Source organism: Lepidothrix coronata, unplaced genomic scaffold (assembly GCF_001604755.1).
Source record: "Lepidothrix coronata isolate B3197 unplaced genomic scaffold, Lepidothrix_coronata-1.0 Scaffold323, whole genome shotgun sequence".
Taxonomy (NCBI): domain Eukaryota; kingdom Metazoa; phylum Chordata; class Aves; order Passeriformes; family Pipridae; genus Lepidothrix; species Lepidothrix coronata.
The window spans coordinates 201,487-227,597 of NW_016690503.1; the positions used below are offsets into that span (position 1 = coordinate 201,487).

General features: G+C 48.8%; 2 protein-coding genes across 2 annotated transcripts; both read left to right on the forward strand.

Moving 5' to 3' along the window:
* Window positions 1-220: 220 nt before the first annotated feature.
* CUNH21orf58 (chromosome unknown C21orf58 homolog) lies at window positions 221-12,356 on the forward strand. The gene is made up of 8 exons (XM_017838062.1): window positions 221-272; window positions 5,474-5,545; window positions 7,070-7,127; window positions 7,924-7,991; window positions 8,608-8,751; window positions 9,195-9,309; window positions 10,702-10,841; window positions 12,201-12,356. The coding sequence occupies exons 2-8, from the start codon at window positions 5,483-5,485 to the stop codon at window positions 12,354-12,356; spliced, it is 744 nt and encodes a 247-aa protein (XP_017693551.1). The 5' UTR covers window positions 221-272; window positions 5,474-5,482.
* A 2,934-nt stretch (window positions 12,357-15,290) lies between these two features.
* Window positions 15,291-24,857, forward strand: KMO (kynurenine 3-monooxygenase). The gene is made up of 15 exons (XM_017838098.1): window positions 15,291-15,456; window positions 16,576-16,645; window positions 17,814-17,911; window positions 18,822-18,911; window positions 19,133-19,181; window positions 19,776-19,863; window positions 20,424-20,589; window positions 21,050-21,121; window positions 22,265-22,386; window positions 23,153-23,300; window positions 23,721-23,778; window positions 23,883-23,965; window positions 24,217-24,318; window positions 24,409-24,468; window positions 24,639-24,857. Exons 1-15 carry the CDS (start codon window positions 15,403-15,405, stop codon window positions 24,810-24,812), a joined length of 1,434 nt encoding a protein of 477 aa, XP_017693587.1. The 5' UTR covers window positions 15,291-15,402; the 3' UTR covers window positions 24,813-24,857.
* Window positions 24,858-26,111: the final 1,254 nt, after the last annotated feature.

Below are 26,111 nucleotides of genomic sequence, written 5' to 3' on the forward strand. Positions count from 1 at the left end.
CGGCGGCCGCCAATGGGAGCCGCCCGCGCCGTTTCAAACGGGCCGCCAGCCACGGCCCCGCCCACGGCGGGAGGCGGCCAATGGCGCGCGGGGGCGGTGCTCCCGCCCTTTCCCGCTCCCTGTTCCCGCCCGGGAGCCGCCGCTGCAGACGCTGAGGGTGCCGGTGGGAGCCGCACCCTTCCGTCTGTGGTGCCGGAAAACAACACCCTAGGACTCTTTCAGAAAGAAAGCGAAAAGCACTCTGTTTACTACGGCGGCCGTGATGCGCAGGGGTATTTCCCAAAGCGTGCGCGCCTGCCTGAGTTACAAAAGCCTCTTGCTTTTATTTGGTTACCTAATTAACAATTCAAAGCATTACCTAATGCTGTTACGCCCACTTCCGAAACCGTGCCTCCCACAGTACCGCCCTCGCCGCGCCTCCCCAATTTGAGTCGGGGGTCTCAACAAGACCTCATCTTCATCTTCTCTTCTTCTTCCTCCTCCTCGTCTCCTTTGGCACAGCATCACGCCTTCTGGAGCGGCTCCGAGGCTTCTCAATAGCTTTGCCTGGTTTTGTCAGATGTTACGTCTCTTTCTCAGTCCAGTTCACAGATAAGAGAAACCCTTTACGTCGTTAAAATTCCCGTCTATCGAGCATTTTAGAAAACCGGCACAAAGGCACTAGTAAAATTACATAATATAGGTTTTAGGCTACATCTATGCCCTACCAGTGGCCAGTGCCGGCGGCCCTGTTGGACACGGAGGTGTTGGCAGTGACCTGCCTAAAATCGGCACTCAATCTGTGAGCTTTAGAAGCCAGGTGCTCCTTTATTCCAGCACGCTGGAATGATTTCGGCGTGTCAGGTGCCCCAGGAATCAGCTCGCTAAAATGCACCCCGTGACATCTCAGTTCCAGCTGATATGTCTGCGTTACACAATTATTCATTTTTGTTCCCCGCATTCCTGTTGCATATTCCTGACGTTTCCAAACACTTACTAGCATATATCCATATCCTTATAAGGTCTCTGAGGGTCTCTGGTGGTCATCTCTGTATGGAGGCCCCAAAGCTCTGAGTGACCACCTTATGAATTTCTTTAAGATAACATTACTGGTTATACATCAACCAGGCATTGCCTGCTCGGCTGCTTCAGCTCCTTCCTTCATTGTTTCCTCACCTTAGTTGGCTGATGTCTTTAAATTGAGGCACAGTCATTTTCTATGGTACATTCTGCTGCAAACACTATTAGTTCTTGTTACGTCTCTAAACCCCAGTGTCAGCATCCAGCTCAATTATAAACTCCTGTGTGGAAATGTTGCCCTTTACAGCAGGCCTAGACCACCTTTTATAGATATATTTCATGTTCTACAAGGTCTCACTGCTTTATTTTCCTTGAGCCGTAAGGAAACGCAGAGTCCCTGCATCCAGGGGCACAGATGCAGCAACAGTGACCTCTGGAGATAATTGTGGGATAACAAGGGAGAAATGAGGTGCTCTTTTCTTAATGTTGAGTATTATTAACCTTAGAGTCACCTACAAAAATGGTGGCTTCTTTGTCTTTTGAAGACATTAAAATCACACTGGAAAATACAGCCTTTAATCAAATTTGTTACTTGGCTCAGCTCAGAGGTAACCCGCAATACACTGGGTTTTTCTTCCTAAGAAACACTGACATCTGTGCATCTTTATGAACTAGCACCCCCTTTTCTATCCCTGATCCCTTCTGTGCATTTGGCCCTTAAGTTGGGTTCTTCTGAAGTGTCATAGAAGTGTAGACTTTTGCCCCAGATTCAGACATTACATTGTGCAGGTCCTGAACTGGACTTAGCTTGCTCCTGTGGACTATTGCTGCCCAGCCCGTGTCGACCACCATGCAAGAAGTATGGGGGAAGAAACATGGACGTATTCCTGTTCTCACAATAAACCATTTTGGAGCAATTTCCTGGTCTCCCACATTACAGACACCAAAACACCAGAGCAGTGTGCTCCAGAGAGAAAGCTGAGCAAGGCTGGGACAGCAAGGCTTTCTCTAGTGATCAGAAAGCTCATCTGCATCCAGAGCAAAGTGAAGATTAAGTTTTAACCCACTGCAGAGGTTGCTGGTGGACAGTATATGTTGGCCTTACTCCACCTCTTTGTCCCTTTCTCACTGGAGAGGGTGGAGGGAAGGGAAGCAGCTGCTTGGATCTTAATTTATAGATGGTTTTAAACCACAACACTGAGAAGTGAAAGGAAGCTTAAACCTAGAACTAAGAAGTTTCTTAAAAGAAAAAGATAAAATATCACACCATTTATAATGGCAAACTTGCTAAATAAGATGTCATTTAAAAACAATTGATTTAAAATTAATTGCTGCTTTGACTTCTTGCTCTGGCTAAAAACGAATACTTCATGTTTCATGGAATCACAGAATGGTGTGGGTTGGAAGGGACCTTGGAGATCAACTTGTTCCAACCCCCCACCATGGGCAGGGACACCTTCCACTATCCCGGGTTGCTCAGAGCTTCATCCAACCTGGCCTTGGACACTTCCAGGGATGGGGCAGCCACAGCTTCTCTGGGAAACCTGTGCAGGGCCTCCCCACCCTCACAGGGAAGAACTTTTCTCTAACGTCTAATCTAAACCTACTCTCTTTTAGTTTGACTCCATTGCCCCTTGTACTGTCACTCCAAGCCCTTGTCCAAAGTCTCTCTCCATCTTTCTTGGCAGCTCCCTTCAGGCACTGGAAGGCCACAATTAGGACACCCCAAAGCCTTCTCTTCTCCAGGCTGAAAAATCCCAATTCTCCCAGACTCTCCCCGTAGGAGAGGTGCTCCACCACCATCAAGTTTGTTTGGGCTTGATAAGTTTTGGTTTGTTGACAATTTTGTGGGGTTTTTTTTTAAATAAACAACTGATGCATTATATTTTCTTATATCTCTGGCTGCTTGCTGAAATGTCAGGATTTCCAGTGCTGATCTAATTCAGTTGACTCAAGTGTTAATTTGCAACATTACAATTGACAGAAGGAGACAATCGATTGGAAGGAAATTATATGTCCTTCTGGTGATTTGTGGGGTTTTTTTTATTCTTTTAACTCCTTTAATACATTAAAACAGTCTTCTAAGACTGAAATGGTAGAGTCTGCTCTCTAGGGAACCAAAGCATGGAAGTTTATTGTCTCTGGACATTTCCAGGTGTGTCAGTTTGTTTTAATAAAATATTCTTTTAATATTGTCTTTTAGAACTCCTAGTAATTAAAATTAAGGGTATAAAGTATGAAAATCAATAAAAGTCATCAGAGAAATGTAATACTGGTATGGACCTCACCAGGTTATCTAATCCATTCTTGTATCTGAGGAGTATCTAATGGTTCCACAAAGTTCAAAGCATTTGTTTTTCATTGTTTCATATTGTTTGTAAACAACTTCTGTGATTTTTTTTTTTCTTTCATAGCTGCTCCATCATTTTTCTTACTGGTTAATTGAGATTTTTTTTTTCATGTTTTTATCAGGTTTTCCTCTTTCTCATTAAGCCAAATGCCCAGCCTTTTCCAAACAGAACCCCCATACATCTTGTTTTTGATTGTATCCTCTCATTTATTTAAAGATTGCTGGCCTGTCCTCTTCTCACTATCCACTTACTAATTAAATAAAGCCAGTTCTTACAAGTCTCCCTCAGAACTTACATTTTGTAAATGCACCATTTTAAATTTTTTTTCTGCACTTCCTTTCCCTCTAAAGCCACCATGTCTAAAATTAGGCACAGCGTCCAAACTCTGACTTCAGCACTGCTAAATAGAGCAGAATAATTGTCTCCTGTGAGGTGCATGTAGCCCTGCTGTTACTCCCTGGTAGAATTAAATTTGTCTGATTTTGCTCTTCTGCATCTTCAGGCTCAAGTGTGATCCCTTATTTGGGATTCAGTGTTGCTACAGATCCCTTTCAGCAAGATCCTGTGCCTGGCTGGCACATTCCTGGCAAGTCATTAATTAGCAGGTTGTAAGCTGTCCCTAGAGCAGGGATCACACTGTGACCAAGGCATCCATAAGTGGGGAAAAGAGAAATCCATTTAGCAGATTTACTGGAAAGCATTTTTTTTTTTACCTAGTGTTGGATCTCCTGCGGGATACCTGTCACATTGGGAAGAAGTTTCTCTCTCTTCCTTTCCCCTTTAGTCAACTCAGTTTTTTAACACTGGTGCTGTATTTTTAATGGAATATTTATACCTGGGTGTTTTTTTCAACCTTTCTTGTAACCCTCTATCCATACTGCAACGAAGGCTCTAGAAATTTAACTTTCAGGGGGCACTGTATTAAACCAGCTGATGGCAAAGCATCAGCTCAATATCCTGTAGCAATCAAAAAGGGGGTTTTTTTGCCTAATAATGAAGTTTCTCTGACCTCTCCAGGGACTCCTAGCCTGTGTACTTTTTAAGGACAGACGGCACACATGCTGTGGGGGTCACAGCTGGAGGAGCTGGTCTATACTGCTCCCACACAGCTTGGAAGCATCTCTCAGCTGCTCCAGCTGTGGCTCAGCTGCAGTTTTGCTGTGGTCTTCAAGTGAGAAAGGTGGTGTAACTTTGCTCTCCTAGGAGCAGAACTGGGCTTAAAATATGATACTGAGAATGAGCGTCTGCTGCTTGGTTTCTTACGCCTCGACGTTCATTTTATGGACGTCACTGACAAATGTTACCCTGTTTTATGCTGGTAGGGGGAGCCACTCTACAGGTTGCTTAGGGGATGGTAAGCAAAAGGATGTTACACCACAGCCTCTTCACTGTTGAACTTAGCCAGGGAGGAGTTCCAGCTATGCTCCCTCATTTTCAGAGTTTTTACTTACTATGTGACGATGAAAACTCATGTGAAGGGTTATGCCAAAAGTGTGCAGACCCCTTACAGTGGGATAAACAGGTGTCAATAAGCAAAATCATGACCTGACCCCTTCCATTAGGGTTCTGTTAAGGAACCACTGGCTTTTATCTCTTTTTTTCTTGTCCATTAATGTGCTGGGCATTTGCTTTACTGAAGGTACACAAGCTTCTACGCCTGGAGATAAAATTGTTTATGTTATGTATCAACACTGCAAACTTAGCAACCAGGTTACAGGCACAAAACTCTGAGCTACTTAAAAGGCTCTAACAACACGGGGGCCAGGCTTAGTAACACGGCCAGGGGAAGGCTAGCAACCATCAAGAACGGACAAATAAATATTCAGCCTCAGTTTTCCTCCTGTGGGGGAGGCATCACGACCTGCAGCACAAAATTGTATTGAGGGAAATGGCAGGGAAAGCTGTGCCTGTGACATTGTGGTGACCACCTGTGCTCCTTCTTACCTTGGAGTGAAACGGCAGCTTTTCTCTTCTTCTCGCGGGTTCTCCCAGTCTTGTATTAATGTTTTTTTAATAATGGAATTATTCTCCTGTGAAGATCGTGGAGGGGAAAGAATGACCACTGAAGGCCTACCTGCCTTCATTTAGCTTTTTAACCTGGTTTTGCCTGCCTGCTCTTCCAGGAGACTACTATGATGGCAGATCCTTCAGTGGTGGACCACCTGACACGACTGAAACTCAAACTCCTAGAAAAGGTAAGGGAATAATTCCGCAGCAGTCACCTTTGCTCTGCTTTTTGCTCTTGCCTGTTTAAGCAGTAACACTGTATTTTAAAATATTATCCCTCTACTGAGGTACAATGGGGGTAGCCAACTGAGAACGTCTTTCTTCATGCAAGAGGAGGCAGACCAATGCGCAGCAGTGCTATAGCTACTGTCACTTTCCTAAATAACATTGTACAAGCTTACATGGACCTAAGGTAAATTAAATAGACTTTGATCTTATGGGAGATGTCATCAGCTGAAAACCAGTTCGAGTTGTGACAGGCAAAATTTAGGAGTAAATTTTGGATAAAGAGGACCTCGGGTTGTTTTAAGGCAACTTCATGTCTGCTGTCACATCAGATATGTTGCCTGGTGAAACATGGGCTGGCAGCATATGAGGTGCTGCACAGAATCCCAGCTCCTCTTGCTTGTGATTCTGCACTCTGTGTTCTCCACTCTGCTCTGTTCCTCCACCCTCAGCACATCCGACATCCACTGGTGTGGATCTTCTGCTTCAATATCCTCCAGAAGCCACTTAAGGTGTTATCTGAGAGCAGAGTATTCCGAGTTGGAAGGGACCCACAAGGATCATCGAGTCCAGCTCTGAAGTGAATGGCCTGTACAGGGATCAAACCCAAAGCCTTGGTGTTACCAGCACCATGCTCTAACCACCTGACCAGGCAATGTGTCTGGAGGCGTGGGTGCTGCTGGTGGTGTCTAACCTGTCTCCACAGCAGAGCCTTTTTTCTTAGATGCAGCAGCCATTGGAAGGCAAAGCTTTCAGCAGTGTGCAGCCGTGCAGAACCACAGAGGGAGCCTGTGTGCAAGTGAAAGGTCTCTAATTTCTGAGCACTGGGGAGCAACAAGGGCCAGCTGCTCTCTAAGGAGCAGGGAGTTCAGCATAATAACACATCAGCAGAGCAGGGGCCTCGCTGGAGGCAGAGCCAGAGATGGTGGCCAGGTTCAGCCAAGATTCCAGATCCATCAGGCAAGCTCACGGTTGTGAGGCAGGTCCATTGCCACCTTTGGAAGTGACTGAAGGTTGGGATCAAGGTTAAAAGAATCCATGGCCAGTCACAGCATGGCTGGGGTTGAACTGCAGATTAATGCTCATCCAGTATAATTCAGGTATGAACTGAAGACCTAGAGCTGAGATTAAAGGGGCACATGAGTGGCAGGTAGAGCTGAACAGGGTCATTTAGGCCTATTAGTGTACAAATACCCCAAAATTGGCATTATCAAGTTCTTCATACAATCCAGCTCTCTTCCCTACAACATAAATATGTATAAATCTCCTGATTCACCATGTTATTAATTTTCAGGTCTGGAATGTCCTGGACGGTTGGAAGCATGACATTTCTGTTATTGTAACTAGATTTGTAGTGAGGACCAGCGTTTGTCTCCACTTCTGCTTTATTTCCTCCATCCCAACCTATGTCATAAGGTAGGGCTAGAAATTCCTGCGAGCTTTGCTGCCTGACTCATAACCAGTTCTTGTTATGGTTCTACCAACAGAGACTAAAAAATGAACAGGAGAACCTGGAAAAGATGGAGTCATCTCTCCCAGCTGCAAGTAAGAGAAGCATTTGTTCTAATTATGGACATAATTTAGAAAGAGCTTAGTGATGTTCTCAGGGAGGAGTTCCTCAGTCGATCATCCCATTCCAGTACCCAGGCACTGTTTATAATTATATTACCTACAGGTTAAAGGCTCTCAGTAAAAGCTCAATGATACTTCTAGATTGTAACCTGGGCTCCCATTCATCGAGCTGATGGACAAATAGCTGGGAAACTTCCAACGCTATGGCCAAAAATTAAAAATCCCTATAACAACTTACAGTTTCAAAATCCAAAGTGATGCTTTCCAGAGCAGATGCCAGGCATGTCTCCAATGCATCTGAAAACATTCTTCCTTATTTTCATTTCAAGCAAGTTCTGAATCAACTACATGTGGGGAGAACTGAAGAGGAAGTTGATTCAGAACCAAAAAAGAAAAAGCAAAGTTGACATTCAAAACTGAGTTTGTTTTGATGTGTCACAACAGTCAGTCATCCTCTGCATATACAGAGTACGTCTAGAAACTTTCAGGCTGAAATGAGTTCCTAAGCCAGGAGGTTAAAAGGGGGCTTTAGAGAGCCACCTAAAGAGTTTCATTTCAGAGAGGGTGCATTGCCTTTGTAGAGCTGTGGAACAGCTGTGACTGCACATGTCACAAAGTCGTTATCCATACATGCATTTCCCAGGAAAAGCAGCCAAAAGAAGCCAAGCTATCTTATAACGCATTTTCCAAATTAATCTCATAATGTAGGTGCTGTAATAGCTCTGTATTTGTGATCCTTTGAGAAGATAATGGACTTTTCCTCCTTCAGGGAACAGACCCGAGGACATGCTCCAAAGTGCCCTGAGGCGAAGGAAAGATCTGCTGCAGGAGCTCAGGGTAAAAGCCCTCTCTGTGGCCAGAAGCAACAGAAAGGGCCCATTTACCTGCACATCCACTGCTGATGTGGATTCAGTGTTTTCCTATCCTTTGGTTCTTGGGCTGGGCACTATCAGTGCTTTGCTGCTTTGGAATATGGAGGCTGGGACAGCTAATCAGGGAGGGGGCCTGGGGAGCACTTTGGCTTCCCTCACTACAGCTAAGGAAGCTTGCACCTGCTTCAGGTAGTTGGTGACTTGATTCTGTTTGTCCTGAACTGCTGTGTCATAAGCTTTCTGGGGTAGTGCCAAAATACAAAGAAGGGATTTTTAATGCAGCCGAAGTAGGGACAATAGTAACTGTTACTCATTCCTAGTTTGTGGGGGGTACCAACCATTAATGAAATGCTTTCCCAGACTTTTGGCTTCTCGTTCTGCACTTTTTTTTTTTCCCCATTCTTTTTTTTGCTTGTGCTTCATGATATGTGGGAAGGAAAACTTCCCTTATGCTTACGCAGGTACTGGCTGTGCCCTGCTGCAGGTTCCCAGGGGGTGATCCCATTTAGTCCAGAGAGCACAACAACACAGTCTGCCTTTCTGTGACCAGGTTTTCTTTAAGAAGAGACTTGATTTTGCAGGAGCAGCACCTTCTGGAAGAGCTTTCACAGCCACCTGCACCAGCTGGAGGACATTGTCATAATCACAGAGCTGTCCCCCCACAAGTCTACCAGATCCCTTTTCCAGCTCCCCAAGTGGAGCCACCAAGGATTATCCAGCAGACAGTAAGGACTGTCTCCTAGGAAACATCACTAGCACTATGCCAGTCTGAGAAAACAAGCATTTGGGAGCTGTATGGCATTGCTCATCCCACCAAAAGGGAAGATACACCTCTGGCTCTTGTGTGGGACCCTTGCTACCTTCAGCAAAAGCTAAGGGGAATCACCTTACAAATAAGCCCCAAAATTAACAATGTGCATGGTTTACCCTAGGGACGAGGTGGCAAAAGGAGTGGCAGGATTGCCCAGAGCTGGCCATTCAATCAGGTTCTAGTGCACATCCTTGTCTGCTCGTGCAGCCCACAACCTCAGCAGCTTCCCCACGAGGATCTCATGGGAGACAATGCCCAAAATTTTCCTGAAGTCCAGGCAGACGACAGCCCTTCCCAAAGATGAGGGAGCTGGCAAAAACCAACCCAAACTTCTCCATTTCCCTTCCTTTTTTCCAGATCCCACCTCAGCCTGCCACCATCATCCAGCAGCTGCCTCAGCCATCCCCTGTGATCACGCAGATCCCCCCTGCCCAGCCCTTTGCAGCCCCCCACTCTGGAAGCATTAAGGAAGGTGAGGTGCTCTCTGTGTAGCAGCCAGCTCCCATCAGCAGGCCCAGGGAGGGCAGGTGAGGTGTCATGGCACGTGGGAGGGGGCACAGGACAGCGTCCAAGCTGGTTAGTAATGGGCTGTTTCATGAGCAGGCTGCCGGCGGAGCTGTGGGAATTGCACTCCGCAACTGGGATGGGCACCAGTTCCGAGAGGCTTTCAGACAAACTCTTATCACTAAAACTAAAGAAAGAAGGGCTACAAACTCAAGGGGAGCTTGGGAAGGCAGAGCAGCTCAGCTCATGGCACTGAGCAATATTAACAAGGTCAAACGTGTGTGCACAGGTGATTCCAAAATTAACACACAGGCTTCTAAAATCTGGTTTTATTCTTCTGTCCCTTCTTAACCAGCTATTCAATCTCCTCAGGCTTTTATTATGCCCTGTGTTTGGAAACAAGACAGAATAGTGGAAAGTGCTGATCTAACTATAGTGCAATGCCAATAAAAGGGTTTGTTTCTAAACATAGGTGGAATAACACATGAACTAAAACCTGGGATGACTTCCCTGGCTCAGCCTTCAGCCAAAGTTTTCTTCAATCCACACAGAAATCTTCAGTCACGAAACTACAGCATTTCTCAGCTTATTCTTCATTTAAGTATCTGGATTTTTGAATAAGAGTTTATTTTCACGAACAAAATAGTCTCAATTCATGCATGACTCTTCTGAAGCTGCCACATGTAAAATACTTTTTGTATGACCAGTCAAAAGGAAAAGGAGAGTCGCCTTGATCTTTTTTCCCCTACTTCTTCATCTCCCCCTGGGCAAATTATTTACACTGCACAGGCCCTTTGTGATCCCAGAGATTGTGGTAAGGAGATCTGATGTGCATGCAGTGGCAGTTTGAGGGCTGGACTAGATGATCTTAAAGGTCTGTTCCATCCTTTATGATTCTATGAGTCAGCGGACTCTCAAGGTGGCACTGCAATGTCACGCAAGTTTGAGGAAACCTCTCACATGGAAAGCAATGGTCTGGGGCCAAAGCAATGGAGAGCACAGTCTGTGCATCCAGGAGTAAGGGAGGGCTACAGCCCCAGCCCTCGTCCAGCCTCTCAGCACAACCAGAGGTGTGGGCTTGCAGGGAAATGAACAGACAGAAGATGCTCAGCAGCAGCTTTCCTGTAGAAGGGAAGAGAAAGAGGAAAACTGGTATGAACAGTCTCATTCAAAGGCATTAATTTTGCACTGTCTGGGCAAATAATGCCAATACCCTTAATGTGCCCCTGTCAGCTGCTTTGCCTTGTTCGCAGTGGCCCGTCTGTGTGCTGGAGGGCACTCCCCACTGTCATGCCTCTGCTGCTTCTCAGTCATTGATAAAGCTCTTACTTTCTTCCTTGGGGGGGTGACCTCTTCCCAGATATGGTAGAGATGATGCTGATGCAGAACGCTCAGATGCACCAGATCGTGATGCAGAACATGATGCTGAAGGCTCTGCCGCCGGCGGCGTTCGCACAGCGCGCAGGACCCGGCTCTGCCCCACTCCAGCACACGCAGCAGGTAACAACCCCCCGGGCCTGAGGGGCATCCTCGTTCACACGAGGCGATGGCTGATCACCTGGGGAGGATACAGGGCCTAGGCAAAACACACAGAGAGTCTGGGACATCTAACAGCTGTGTACACCTTCAAACCCACAGCGCCAGGAGCCCATTTCTGAGGCAGCACAGCCTTTTTGCCGTGAGGAGCACTGTGACAGGACCCCATGGAAGAATGTTTCCTCACAAGGGCAGACTGGATTCAGTCCAGCTCTGAAAGCGACCTGGCCTGTAGGGTTGAACCGCTAACACAAGACACCTTACACTGAGTATCTGCTGCTGCAGGTCCCTGGCTGGAAACAGCAGGGGAAAAGCTGGAGAGGGGCCTTTGGCAAGGGCAGGCAGTAGTAGAACAGTGGGGAATGGCTTTAAACTGAAAGAGGATAGGTATAGATTAAATACTGGGAAGTAATTCCTCCCTGTAGGGTGGTGAGGCCCTGGCACAGAGAAGCTGTGGCTGCCCCATCCCTGCAAGTGCTCAAGGCCAGGTTGGACAGGGCTTGGAAGCTAGTGGAAGGTGTCCCTGCCCATGGCTGGGGCTTGGAATGAGAGGGTCTTGAATGTCCCTTCCGACCCACACTATTCTGTAATTCTATGAATATTTGTGTTACAAATTATTTTATTAGTAAATGCTGACCTGGCAGTATCAAATGGATTAGAGCTGAAACGCAGATTTTGTGATGGTACCTGGAGCCTCTCTGCTCTGGTTCCTGCCTCACTGAAAATTAGTTGCTACTCAGCTCTGAAAAGACAGATTCTTAGATATATTTTAGTATGTAGAGCCCTATAGGGATTTTTTCAAAATGTGTCCAGTGCCTGATGAGGGGTAGGTAAATTTGAACATATCCTTAAATGCCCAATTCCTAAACTATTTTTAACAAGGTGATAGAGCTCCTTAGGATCCTTAAGTGCTTTGGAAAAATGTTCAGTCTCTCCTCCGTGGCATTTATTATCAAAGAAGAAAGGAAAGTTGATCTTTGTAGAGGAGGGGAGATGCTAGTGTTGCAAAACCTTCCTCTGTACTTTTCCTACCCCATGACCTTCAGGCTAACTTTTCCTTGTGCTGAAAGAAAGAATGCATCCCCTGATCCCTCCGCTTCTCCAGGCCATCCTGTCACTCTGCATTTCCCTGGCATTGACTGATGGAATAAGTTGGAGGGAGTGGGATCTGAGTGCCTCTGAGTATCGGGGGAAATCTGAAGTCACCAAGTCTTTGTTGGACCTTCTGAACTGGTGGTTGAGTGGGACCACAGCCCCTCAGCCAGAGACCCTTCCCATGGGGGCACAGGTTTCTCCACCCACACTTTGTCTCTCTCCAACAAGGACCTGCAGCTTGCTGCTCCCCTGGCAGTGAAGGCAGATCGTCCCAGGCCACCCGTGGTGCACCACCACCACCACTACCCTCCCCCAGGGGTGCTTCCAGTGCCTCCCAGGAGCTTCCCATCCCCATCCACGGCGCACCACTGGACCTGGACATAGGCAGCTTGCCCTCTACCCAGCCTAGGTACGTAAGCAGGCAGCTGTGACATACCCTTCCAGCCCATTCTTCCTGCAAGGGTGGGGTAGCAGGGCAGATTGTGGAATAAACATGAGGATCAGACAAGATCTACAGGTGATACCAAGCCATGTCCCTGCCTCACAGAGCCCCTGCCCTGCCATGCTGTGGGGCTCTGCTCTGCAGGGGCTCTTACCCTGGGTTCTGGGTCTCCCTGTGAACCCAGCAGTCACCTGCTAAACAAGGGGGTTGTATGTGTTTTACACTCAGGCTAAGGTTCCCATCAGGATTTGCATTCTTAAAACACTGCTGAGACATTTGCTAATTGGAAATTCTTGGGGAAAAAAAACCTCACCAGCCGAGAAAAAAACAGTACAAAGGGAGAGGAGCATCAGAAATAAAGCTGAACCTGTGCCTGCAGCTCGGGGAGGAGGGTTTCACGTGCAGAAATGGATGATGCTCTCGGGTCTGTAGAGCCCTTGAGCCCTGCACAGAGCTCAGCAGTCAGCTCCTCCAGGTGCTCACTTGCTTTGTTGCCTTCCTCTGAGCTGGTCCTGGTTGGCTTGTTCGGTGCTAGAAAGTTCTTACGTGCCAAGGCTGGTAAAGAAATGCACTTTGCTGAAGCACAGGGGGTGGCACGGGGACACGCTGCTGCATCGGTGAGAACACAGCTTTTACTTCTGTGCTGTGGCTCTTTCAGAGCCTTAGTGAACAGAAGGACAGGATGGAGGCAGCTGCAGCCCTGGGCCCCTGTGACCTGCTGGCAGGGGTATCTATATGGCCTTCTTTAGCAGAGGATTTGAATTCCTGAACAGATTATTTACCTAATGGGATTATAAGGGATAAACATTTCTACCTATTTCCCTTTTACATGGGTTTGTAATCTGAACCAGTAAAGAACTCCTGGCTCCTTTCGGAATCAGTGCAATTCGCTGTTTAAGCTGTCTCCTTCCTCTTCTTCAGCTGCCTTTCACCATGAGTTATGAGACCAAACACCTTCTTGCATCTGCAGCACTGCTGGCTATTACCAAACACAATAAACACCTCTTTCTTGTTGCAGGTGGCCCACATACTGACAGGATGGGATCCTTTGCAAGTGGACCATAGCCTTTCTAAAAGTAATAAAATCCTGATGTTCTTCCTTGAGTATTGACACGTCTTTTTCTTCAGCAACATAAGTCAAGCACTTTTCTCTCCTTTACTTTTCCCACTAGTTTTCAGAGGGTAGGCTTTAATCCATGCCCATGCTATCCTCTTCTTTTTGTTTTCATTTACAGCTCCTTAAAAGGCTCGAAGTTTTTATCAGGCAACACTTTTTCATGCTCTCAGCAGCCTGGTTGTCCTTAATATAGATGAACAATGATTTCGTACCACTTTCTCAATGTCTTCCCACCTTCTTCTGTTTTTAAAGCAGAGAACATCTGTACATTGGGTTTGCCTTGTGCAGTTTGCAAGTGAGTCTGATTAAGATGACCCAGGGACCTAAATTTCATTGGGAACGAAGAAAACATAGTAACAGCCACTGCAGGAAGCTAGTGGTGTGCTGTCTGTGCTCCAAAAACAATTAATGAATAATTTATTTACTATGTAAAACCTACCTTGCTCTTTGCCCTCCCTGCTCTGTTGTCTGTGCTCGGTGTGTGAGTCAATCAGACAGTGTGGATCAATCCACTGCTGTGGAGATCAGAGAAACCCACTGGAGGCTCTTTAGTGGTGACTGGGTTGGACGCAGTGCCAGGACCGGGGGCACCAACAGCCTTTAACAACCCCAGCCAGCCCACCTGGGACCCCAACATTCCCATTTAAGCTCGGGCCTGGGGCTGCTTGTGGCTCCTGTCAACCCTGTTTGTTGAGTTGCTGGCCCTTGATGGGCTGGGAACCAGGACATGCCATAAGGAATGGTGCTGTGCTTGTGGAGGGATTTGATCTTTCTCTTTCGAGACTCTTATAACTCTCTACAACTTCTCACTCTCTGCCTGAAAGAGGAAATGGCCTCAAGCTGCACCACAGAAGGTTTAGACTGGACATTAGGAAGAAATTCTTAACTGAAAGGTTTGTCAAGCACTGGAAGAGGCTGCCCAGGGAAGCAGTTAAGTCCTCCCCCATCCCTGTGGGTCTCTAAAAGTCATGTAGATGTGGCACTCAGGGTCACGGCTTAGTGGTGGGCTTGGCCGTGCTGGGTTAACAACTGGACTCAAATATCTTAGAGGACTTTTCCTACCCTCAGGATTCTATGAGCCAAATCTGCTGGTTTGGGCTGTGCATGGCAGGTTGAGCAATAAATGGTGGTCAGTGTGTGCTAATGCAAGTGCTTTCAGTGTCTGCTGTTTAACTATTGTGTGCAGGCTGTAATTGGCTCCTCCCTTTGCAAACCTTGCTGTGTGCAGCCCTGGCTCAGGAGAGCATTTCCTCCCAAGGATGGGCATGTGAAATGGTGCCTGCAGAGGCGTCTCACAGCCTCATTCAAGTCCTGGAAAGCTTCTGCGGATTAGGCATGAACCCTCTGCCCAGCATCAAACCCCAAAATGTTTGAGTCACACGCAGCTTCCTTGGATGAAAGATGTCCTCAAAGACAGGACGAGGCTCCTGAGCAAGCAGGGTGGCTCACATCTCAGCCTCAGGAGAGAGCCTGTGCAACCCCAAAAGCTACTCTGCATTGTCCCACCAGGGCCCCTGCAGCTGCAGCCCAGTGAAGCACTAGCAAAAGCCTGGCAGATGCAGGTTCTCCTCCTGCTCTGTGCATGTTCCTTGAGGGCTGTGGAATTGCTTTACAATTTCTGAAAGAGGCCTTTGGATAAAGCCTGGCTGAGTAACGCCAAGTCCCCATCTCTGCCCCCGAGGCTCAGCCAGGCTGACTCGCTGACACTCTGTGCTGGGAGTTAAACTTTAATATGAACCAGGGGAGAGGAGCCCAGGCGTGACTCAGCCTCCCATGTTCTTCCCCTCCCCACTGGAGAGGGTGGTGTGGCAGGACAGGGATCGGGACAGGACACAGCAGGGAGCACCTGCGGCCCAGGGGCTGCCCTGGTGATGGAGCCCTGTGACCCACACGGGAAGAGAGTTGCTGTTGTCGGAGGTGGCCTGGTAGGAAATGCCCTTTAGCTGCTGCATGACTGTGTTTGCCAGGGAGCTGGGGCTGTAAAAGCACTGCCTGAGCGTGGTTGGATGTTTGTCTTGAAATCATTCCTCTGTGAGATGATGGGGCATCAGAAAGGGGCTGGTTTTTTTCCTGCTGTGGGAGGCTCTTGTCCTTTTCTCTGAGGAAGGGTTTTGAGTGGTGGTGGAGCAATGGTGCCCAGGTACATTAAATAACAGGCCTCGATGGGCTGCCAGATCCCCCTGCCCCTTGGCTGTTTCTAGCTGTAACCAAGTCACCAGTGTGAAATGCTTTGCAAGGACTGAGACTCAGTAAATGCCAGGCTAAGAGGAAATGCCTTCCTCTGCCCACTTTTGTTTGGGAATGGTTTTCATCCCCTGCTACTTGCATAGTGGTCTGACTCTAAAGGCCAGGCTGGATGGGGCTCTGAGTAACCTGGTCTAGTGGAAGGTGTCCCTGCTCATGGCAGGGGGTTGGAATGAGATGGTCTTTAGGGTCCCTTCCTAACCCAACCCTTTCTGTGAGTCTATGATCCTATGATAGCATGGAGCATTGCAGCACCTAACATCTCTCTCTTGACTTTTTGGACATTAGCTTCTTGGAAAAGAGTGATGACATAAGAGTCTGTAGTTCTGACAGCAATTAGTGATGGAAATAAACAAGATAAATTGATTTAAATAACAAACAGGACATATTCGTGCTGTTCTCCCCCAATGTGTTCCCAAGGGAATGCTGCAGCACCCGGAATTCTATTGAGGAAGATAAACACAGTCCAGAGAGGAGCTGTGAGCTTGCCTGTACCAGCTCCTGCTATCTCTGGCTGAAGAGATTAACCCTGCTGCGCTCAGTCACTGTGTGCAAACAAGCCTGAGCTTGGTATGACTTCATATGAAGAGTTTTGATGGGTGGCTTTGGTCTTGGAGACTTTGCAGACACATCAGGTCTGCCAGAGGACTGCTCTTCGGCAAAAAGTCCTCTAAGGCTCTTGGTCAAAGGACTTACCTGTACATGCTGAGCTGCATCCCCTGGTCACTGCTTTCCCTTGATGCATCTCAGTAGTGACCTGTGGAATACTTCATCCACCATTCCTGGTCCTTCTCTTGTAGGTGGGCGCGTTAAATGCCTGTTTCTTTGCTAGACGAGGTTTCCATGTTGATGTTTACGAAGCCAGAGAAGGTAAGCTCAGCCTGATCATTACTGTGTGAGCTCACTGAAACCACAGAAAAAAAAGAAATCTGAAAGTGTGACAGTTTGGGGATATCCTTTTCACTCTTCCCTTTAGGTCCTGGGGTGGGGGGGGAGCACTTATTTGAAGTATGTTGCCTTGTGTGGAGAGAACCCACCCTTCAGCTACTAAAACAATGCCCTTTTTATGTTCTTGGCTTAAATATTGATTCAAATCCTCACCTTTCAAACTTAGTCTCTGCACGAAGCATTACAGTCCAGAGCTGTACCAGAAGGAGAGATGGAGTGCTCTCAGAAAGCCTCCAAGTCCTCAGGGTGCCACAACAAAGAAATCATGACTTAGAGCCAAGGTGCTGGCTGAAAGGCAGAGAAATCGTTCACCTTCAGTATCTGTCAGCTGGCAGACAAAGAGAACCTGGGCAGAGGTGGCAAGCCAAGCAGCAGGCGAAAACGACACCATGGCAGGTGAAACTCAGGCATGCAGTGAAGGGAGGGAGAAGCCACTCCTGACATGTGATCTCTGTGGAAACTCCTCCTGCTCTGACAGACATCAGGACGGGCAGTTCTGCTGCATGGCTCACAGTTGCTAGAAGTTCCACAGGTTCAAAAAGCCTCTGATTGCCTTCTGAGTTGGATGGATTTCACTGCTGTACTCCAGTTTTTGGCCCATTGCTTACGGTGAGATGCATGAGGAGGCTCTGCCCCCTGCACTGGCCAGGCAATCTGGGAAGGCTGAGTGAGGCAATTCTGAGGAGGAACAGGCTCGTACCCAGACATTTCTAAATGAACAGGAGTGAAGAAGGTGACCTGCCAATGTCCCAGAAAGTGTCAGTCTGTGGGGTCTCAGCAGAACCTGCCAGGCATTCATCGCTCAGCCCTCTCCATTTAGAGGGGAAATGGTTCTTAATGATAAGGGGCCCCTTGGCACTTCCCTTTGCAAGACTGGGCTGCAGCTGCTTCTCCCTGGCTAAAGGTGGCCCAGAAGCTGCTCAGCCCAACACCTAAATGTGCCTTTTGACACTTGCCCTCTCTGCACCCAGAAAGGGAGGATGGGGACTCCCCACTGCCCCTCCTGCCGTTGCTGCAGGGGGTTTGGAGATGCTACCCAGACCAGGCTGTGGTGTCAGTGCCTCCGTAACCAACTGTTCTTCCCACGCAGACATCCGAGTGGCCAGCTTTGCCCGTGGCAGAAGCATTAACTTGGCCCTGTCTCACAGAGGACGCCAAGCCCTCCGAGCTGTGGGGATGGAGGAGCAGGTACCCTGGCAGATCCTGTTGGTGGTGGGCTCTCTGTGGTTAGAACACTCTTGACTTCAGCTGGCGATGGACAGGCTCTCTTCTGCTCCTCAAGCATGCAGAGGTAGCTCTGCTTTCATGAGGGTGGAAGTAGATGTCTCCCAGGTAGACCTCTCCCAGGCAGACCTCTTCCACTGCATGCCTGCAGCCTGGCTCTCCCCTGCTCCATAGCACAGCTGCCAGCAGGATCTCCCCCAGCCTGGAGGCAGCACCCAGCCCCAGGCAGCTGGGCTCTGCTCCTGGCAGTGGGTGCTTCCCCAGGACACCAAACACTCAGGCAACACCTACCAGTGTTTACCTCCCTTCCACGCTCTCCTTCCTCCTGGAGGTGAGGGCAAACAGGGCAGGAGTAGACTGACTCCCAAAAGAGCTGATGTCCTAAAGCAGGATGCAATAAAGGGGTCTGGTTTCTGCACTGACATGTCCAAATTCTCCCACAAAACCTTCAATCTGCAAGGTGCTGGCTACCATTTAACATCCAGCTGTTGGTAGTGATGGGATGTTCTCGCCCCTGGATCTCTGCAGAGGAGCCCAAGCTTTGACAACACATATCCCAGTCTCAGGATGTAATTCGTCTGTCACCCCCTGCCCTGTCCAGCACCCTGGGATTTTTCATGTCCCTTCTATCCAAAAATAATTTCCCCCTGATTTTTATGAGAATGAGCTTGTGAGTAACCTCAGTAAACTGTAGTGACTTGGTGTGACAGCCCTGTAAAATTTTCCCTGGTGACTTGGATAAGCACATGGAAAGGTAGGAGCAGAGAGCACCCCATTCTTCCTCAAGTGCAGTGCTTGGGGAGGGGGGTGATGCTTGGTAACTTGTGTTAAAACCCCACACTTTTAGCCAGAAGTGTGTTCTCTTATGTTTCAGATTGTGTCCAAGGGCATTCCCATGCAGGCAAGGAGGATACACACACCTTCAGGGAAAAAGTACTCTATCCCTTACGGGAAGAAGAACCAGGTACTGAAGATGCTTTGCAGGGCACAGGGGGCCTGTGTCTGGCATTTGTGCCTCTGTGTCATGGGCAGTCTGGGGCTCACGCTCTTGGGGAGGATGCAGGAAGGGGATTGCGTGACCCCCGGGTTCAGTGGGGCTGTTTGAAGGGGGGAGGGTTTCCTGTCTGGCCGTGCAGAGCAAAACTCAGCAAAACCTTCTGAACTCCCTGTTTGTTTGCCTTGCAGTACATTCTGTCTGTGGACAGAGCAAACTTAAACAAAGAGCTGCTGACAGGTAGGTTGTCACTTCTGTTTGCAAATATTTCTACACCCTTTTTCCTGAGGATTTCGGCTTTGCCCCATAACCAGCAGATTTTGGGCCCTAAGCTCCCTTACCTGGCTCTCAGAAAGTGCAAACATGAACTAGCCGTGTTTTTAAGAAGAAAACCTGTGCTGTTTCCCAGCTAAAGCAGGACATGCCTCCTCGTCCTTGTCATGCTTTGTGGCATTTTCCATGGCTCCTGATTGTACAGAGACAAATAGAAATTGGAGCACTATGGGCAAGTATATAATCGGAACAGGCCAAATTTCCAGCGCTTCCCCATTAACTGCAGGCACCTCATCCCATCCTGAAATTCAGTGGAGCGATGGTGGAAAGTAGTCAATGACTCATGTCATTTTGAGGAAGAAAGAAATCTTTGCAGGAGTCTTTGCATTTTTTAAATAGTTTTTACCATAGCTGATCAGTCCCAGTGTGCCCTGCCTGCTGGCCCTCACTCACCCAGCAAATTATTTCCTGTAATGGCAAACCCCCCTATAATTTAGGGATCTCTTGGAAATATTTTTGGAGTGACAGTAAACCCCTCTACATTAAGTTGTCTTTTCACAGCTGCTGAGAAGTACTCCAACACTAAGCTGTACTTTGGACACAAGCTTGTGGAGTGCAATGCAGAGTTGGGGATGTTATCCATAAAAAGGTAATCCCTGGGCAAGCGTGGGATCAAGTGTTGTGGTCAGTTAGTTTCTGCTTAATCATTCATACAACCTCAAACAATTGAGCAATCTTAGTGTTGAAACTAGTGTGTGTGTGTGTGTGTGTGTAAGGTGTCCCTGCCCGTGGCAGGGGGTTGGAACGAGATGAGCTTTTAGGTTCCTTCCAACCCAAATCATTCTGTAATTCTGCGACCTTGTTTCATAGTTAGGTGAAGTTCTGGTTATGACCCAACCCACCTGGGCATGCAGGCTCAGCAGTGTTACCCCAAGGCTGTCTGCTGCATTGTTGGGTACAGCTGGCAGAGTTATGCTTTTGATAACCTACAGGATAATTATTTGTCCTAACACTGAGCTTCCCAGGCCATGAAAGCCAATCTTCCCTCGCCCCAGAAGATTAATAACGCCGGAGGTGACCCAGTCATTTTGCAAAAGGTGCTGAGCTGTCCTGGAGTTACAGCAAGATTAATCATAAAATCATAGAATGGTTAGAGTTGGAAAGGACCTTAAAGATCAGATTGATCCAAGGGACTCTCTTTGCTTTCAGATCTGACCAGCAGACCTTGGAAGTCACCTATGACCTCATTGTGGGCTGTGATGGAGCCTTCTCAACAGTCAGAAAACAGTTCATGAGGCAAACACGCTTTAACTACAGTCAGCAGTACATTCCTCATGGCTACATGGAGCTGACCATCCCTCCCAAAGATGGAGATGTAAGTGTGCCTGTCCCAGAGGCTGCTGTGACCTTTGCAGCTTGGACACCCTGCCCCCTTCTCATGGTGGCTCTGCTAGAACAGCTTTAGAGAAACTAATTTCTTACCTGGGGTTCAGGAAAGGGGTTAAACCTTTCCCGGGAGAAGGCAGGGATCTCTTCCTCTTCCAGAGGTTGGTACCTGGCTGCAAAAATCCTAGAGAGCCTGTCCTGGAGCATTGGGGTTAACTCCAGCTCTGAGAGGTCCTGAGGGTATGGGAACATGTCTGAAAGGGTATCAGCAACTGCAGAACAGCAGATTTTTTTCCATTTTTCCCATATTTCTTACCCTTTCCTCTTCCCATGTGTCTCCCTGAAGCATCAGGTACCAGACAGGGGCCCTGTAGTTGTTGTGTCTTCTCACGGTACAAAGAATGGGAACTGGTGTCAAGGATACAAGGTGATTTTCTCTTCTCTTTCAGTTTGCCATGGAACCAAACTACCTCCATATCTGGCCGAGAAACACCTTCATGATGATTGCACTGCCCAACATGGTGATAACCCATGGCCATGCTCTCTCGGGGCACAGGATGGAGCTGGTGGGGATGAACTGGCTGTGGTGGCCGGGACTGGGAGGGCCAAAAATCATAGAATAACAGACTCACAGGATCAATTAGGTTGGAAAAGACCCCTGAAATCGTTCAGTCCAACCTATGACCAAACACAACCGTGTCAACTAGTTCATGGCACTGATGCCACTTCCAGGTTTCCTTAAACACCTTCAGGGACGCTGAGTTTACCACCTTCCTGGGCAGCCCATTCCAATACCTAATCACCCCTTCTGTGAAGAAATTCTTCCTAATGTCCAATCTAAACCTGTCCTGGCACAGCTTAAGACTACATCCTCTCCTGTCGCTGGTTGCCTGGGAGAAGAGCCCAGCCTCCACCTGGCTACACCCTCCCCTCAGGTAGTTGTAGGGAACGAGAAGGTCTCCCCTGAGCCTCCTCTTCTCCAGGCTGAACAACTCCAGCTCCCTCAGCCTCTCTTCATAGGGCTTGTGCTCCAGATCCTTCACAAGCCTTGTTGCCCTTCTCTGGGCCTGCTCCAGCCCCTCAATGTCCTTCCTGAACTGAGGAGCCCAGAGCTGGACACAGCACTCCAGGGGTGGCCTCACCAGTGCCAAGTACGGGGGAGGAATCACTTTCCTGGTCCTGCTGCCACACTGTTCCTAATACAGACCAGAATGCTATTGGTCTTCTTGGCCACCTGGGCATGCTGCTGGCTCCTGTTCAGAGAAGGTGCCAGGAGGGACACCCACCCCTCTCACAGCCTGAGGTGGAGCCAGTCCTGCCTCCTGTGCTGAGCAGGTACCTGTGACACCTCTCGCTGCCCACGTGTCTGAGCCCACCCAAACCCCCCAAAACAGCCCTCTGCAGCTGGATACCAGGAGCACCAGGACAGTGTGCCAGGCCCATGCTGGCCAGTCACACACTGCCTGGTTCTACCTGCCCGCTGCCTGCCCTGAGCGTGGGCAAGCCCACCATGGGAAAGGGGGTGGCCGGGCACTCGTCCTTTTCCTCTCCAGTGGGTCACTGCTATTGCCAGGTGACAGGCTGAGCAATGAGCTGCTGCTCCACGTGCCACCTGCTCTCTGTGGTCTCTGGACTTCTTACTGACCTTCCTCCCCGGCTGGCAGGACAAGTCCTTCACCTGCACGCTCTTCATGCCCTTTGAGGAATTTGAGAAGCTCACGACGGGGGACCAAGTGCTGGGCTTTTTCCAGACCTACTTCCCAGATGCCATCCCCCTCATCGGAGAGTAAGTGTTCTCATCTCCCCTTCTCTCTCATCAACACAGTGCTGTGAAGCCAGGGAACAAATCACTCAGCCTCGGGCCCTGGTGATGGGGTTGTGATGGATCCCCCTATGTGGACTCTCTCACTGCTGGGCAAATGGCACAAGGGCAACAGCACAGAGTTGGAGTATCCCACCCCTCCTGGGGGCCCTGATGGCAGTGGGGACCAGGACCAGCCTTTCCAGTACATGTTCTGATGGCTGTGTCTCTGTTCAGTACATCCTCATTTTCCTGCTGAGAGGGAAGCCTCCCCACACAGTGGAAGCTCCAGCTCACACTATTAATGCTTCTGCTTTGCAACACAGCTATCTGTTATGGGATGGGCTTTTTTTGGATTATATCAATGGTCTCAGCTGTGTTTGGCAGTTTTCTTTCCTCTTAAGACTTATTGCAGGACTTCATATTAACTGAGAAACTGAGATATTCTCTGGTATATCCTTCCTACAACGACCAACGTCCACCACTGCTCACAGTAAGAGGACCAAGATGTCAACACTCAAATTGTGTGCAGAGCTTGAAACCTGCAGACAAAACCTTTGGTCCATAGGGAGAAAGTTAATGAAATAGATTACCTGGCTCCCACATTTTTCCCAGCACAAATAGCCTAGGACATGGGTTTGGGTTTTGCATCCCAAGGCTGACGGTGCCTTCCTGAGCTGGGACGTGGCATGACTTGCACTTCTTCTCTCTTGTGGTCCCACAAGTGAAGTATCTGTTGTTTTGCCTGAAGGCAAGAGCTGAAGCATGACTACTTTGTGCTGCCAGCCCAGGCCATGGTATCTGTGAAGTGCTCTTCCTACCACCTCGCTTCCCGGTGCGTGCTGATGGGAGATGCTGCGCACGCTGTTGTGCCCTTCTACGGACAGGGCATGAATGCGGTAGGTTCAGGGCTGGCCCTGGTCCCTGTTAGTGGGGTCCCCACTCTTTTCACCCACAATTACCTGGTTTTAGTGTATAGGTCCACAGAGTTCGTGGGCTGGCCTGTCCCACAGCCTGATGTCCTCTGCATTGGCAGGTGTTGAGCTCCAGTCAGGGTGTCCTCCTGGGGAGGAGAGGGGACAGGGCAGTGATGCTACCTTCTCATCAGGCAGAGGACTGTGTGGGAGGGGGTAAAGGCTACTGGGAAAGGCAATCCCCTGGATTTCTCTCAAGACCCCTGGCAGAGTGGCCTGGAATAAGACTCCCACCTGAGGCTGTAGTTAGTGGGACCAAAAGCTACGCTAGCTAAGCATTCATGGGAGCGCTTCTCATGAACATGTGGCTCCTTATGCCTATTAACCCCCTAATTTTCCTCCCAGGGTTTTGAAGACTGTCTGGTCTTTGATGAATTAATGGACCAGTTCCACAACGACCTTGGTGAGTGAGGTGGCTGGGGAGGAGCGAGAGCAGAGGAACACCTATCTGAGGATGAGGGCAGCTGGATACCCTGCAGCCTGTGAACTGTTGCTTTCTTCTGCCAGGTGCCTGCCTCCCTGAGTTCTCCAGACTGAGGGTACCAGATGACCATGCGATTTCAGACTTAGCCATGTACAACTACGTGGAGGTAGGCACACGGACCTGTGGTCCCACGGGCCGTGCACACAGCAGTACTCTTAGGATGCACACAGCAGGCAAGATCCCTGCAAGACTCTGGGCTCTCACCCTGGCAGACTTTAGCCTCAGAACTCCTTGGGAATGCCACTGGGGCTAGGGAGGCTCTGTGTGACCTCTAGGACAGGCAGTAGAAGAGCTAGCAAAGCGCGGGGGAGCTCTGCCAAAATTCCTGGCAAAGGCACGACTGTTGCTCTGTTGCAGATGCGTGAGCACGTGAATTCAACGTGGTTCATTTTCCGGAAGCACGTAGACAACTTTCTCCACACCCTCATGCCTTCCACTATTGTCCCGCTGTACACCATGGTAAGGCCAGTGTGTCCCCACTGCCTGGGCTGCCACCAGCTCCTCCTGGCTGCCTTTGTGGTGGTGACAACGCTCCTGCAACCCTCCCAGGTGACCTTCACCAGAATTCGCTACCATGAGGCACTTCAGCGCTGGAAATGGCAGAAAAAGGTTGGTGAAGGGTGCCCTCGGGAGCATCCTGCACGCCAGCACTGCTCAGCTGCCAGGGGAGCTCTGGTGGTGGGATATCGCCAGGTGGGAGCAGGTGTGACGACTTCGCTTGGTGCCGCAGGGCAGGAGCAAACCTCTGATGATGTTGAGGTTTCCCTTTGCACTCGCAGGTAATTAATCGAGGGATCTTTGTCACGGGGGTGGCAGGACTGGCTGGCACCTACCTACTGATCAAGCATCTGGCACGGAACTCGGACTTCTGTGTGGAAAACTTGTGGGGCTGGTCCCATTACCTGAAGAGTATTAGAAATTTTCCCTTTGGCACACAAGTGGCTGAAATGTAAGGGGAGCTCCTTGTAATAAAAGCGAAGGCATGGGCTGTCAGCTCAGCTGGGTGATGTTGTTTCTCTTGGGATGTGGCTTGGCAGCTGCTCCAGCCCCTCAGAAGCAGTTTGGTCTCTCTCCCTCTGCCCAGGTGAGAGGAGCCCATCAGGGCACAGAGTGCTCAGGGAGCCTGTCCAGGGGCTCAGGTGTGTGTCTGCCTCATCTTGGCAGCCTGCTCCCAAGTGCTGTGGTGTGTAGATGTGGCGCTTAGGGATATGGTTTACTGGTGGACCTGGCAGTGCTGGGTTAACAGTTAGACTCAATGACCATTTTTCCCAACCTTAGTGATTCCATGATTTTATGACCTGATCGGTGTGTGCCAGCCCGCACTGCAGACTGCTGCTCTTACCAAAATCAAGCCAACATCTTGGGGGTCCTCAAGCCAAAAAATAGCAGCAGGCTGGGATAGTGCTGGAAGGAGTATCAGGCACGCTTTCCTTCTTCATACCTTGCCCTAGACCCTCACAGTCACTGTGGAAGAACAACAAAATGGCCAAAATAAACCCCTGATTTGAGGCAGCACAGTCACTCTTGTTTGAGGTGGTTTACATACAGCTGCCAGCAAGTGGGCAGGGACAAGAACTGCTCTGCATCATTCAGTGAGTCGGTTTTTGCTTGCAAGGGAGCACCTTGCAGGGCATAGATGGCAAATTAGTGTAGAAGACAGCTTGTTTCTCTGGCCAGCATCTTTCCAAGCCACTGTACCCATGGGAGATGGTGGCAGCAATGACAGGGTGTGGCTGTAGTTTCTCCAATGAACACTTCAGCTGCTGCCCTTGCACCTAATTCTTAGAAGGATAGATGTATTTACTTTTCTTATGACCTGCCCCAGAAAAAGGGGAGGGGGGTAAACCAGGTTCCTATCAATAATTCCCTTGGAGTGAATTAGAGTGAAATGACACTGAATAATCGGTGTCTGAAAACATATATAGGTAGGGTTTATTTTAACAATTTTGTTTTAACAGGTATGTTAGCATTTTGGGTGTTATCATCTATATTATCTATCATAGGCATAAACCCTGGGGGGGAAATGCAGAAGGGAGAGAAAGGAAAGACAGGATAAGGGTAAGGGAGAGTAAGGAAAAGAAAAGCTGAGAGTGGACAGATGTCTATAGTCACCGCCCACAGGGTCCAGAGATGGAACCTGGTAGTTGCAGCTTCCATGTCTGTCAGTTGAAGTGGTGGCCTTGATCCGTTGGGGGTGCAGGAGGGAAGCCCCCACACTCCAAGAAGTTATGAGTTACTATATCCATGGTTAG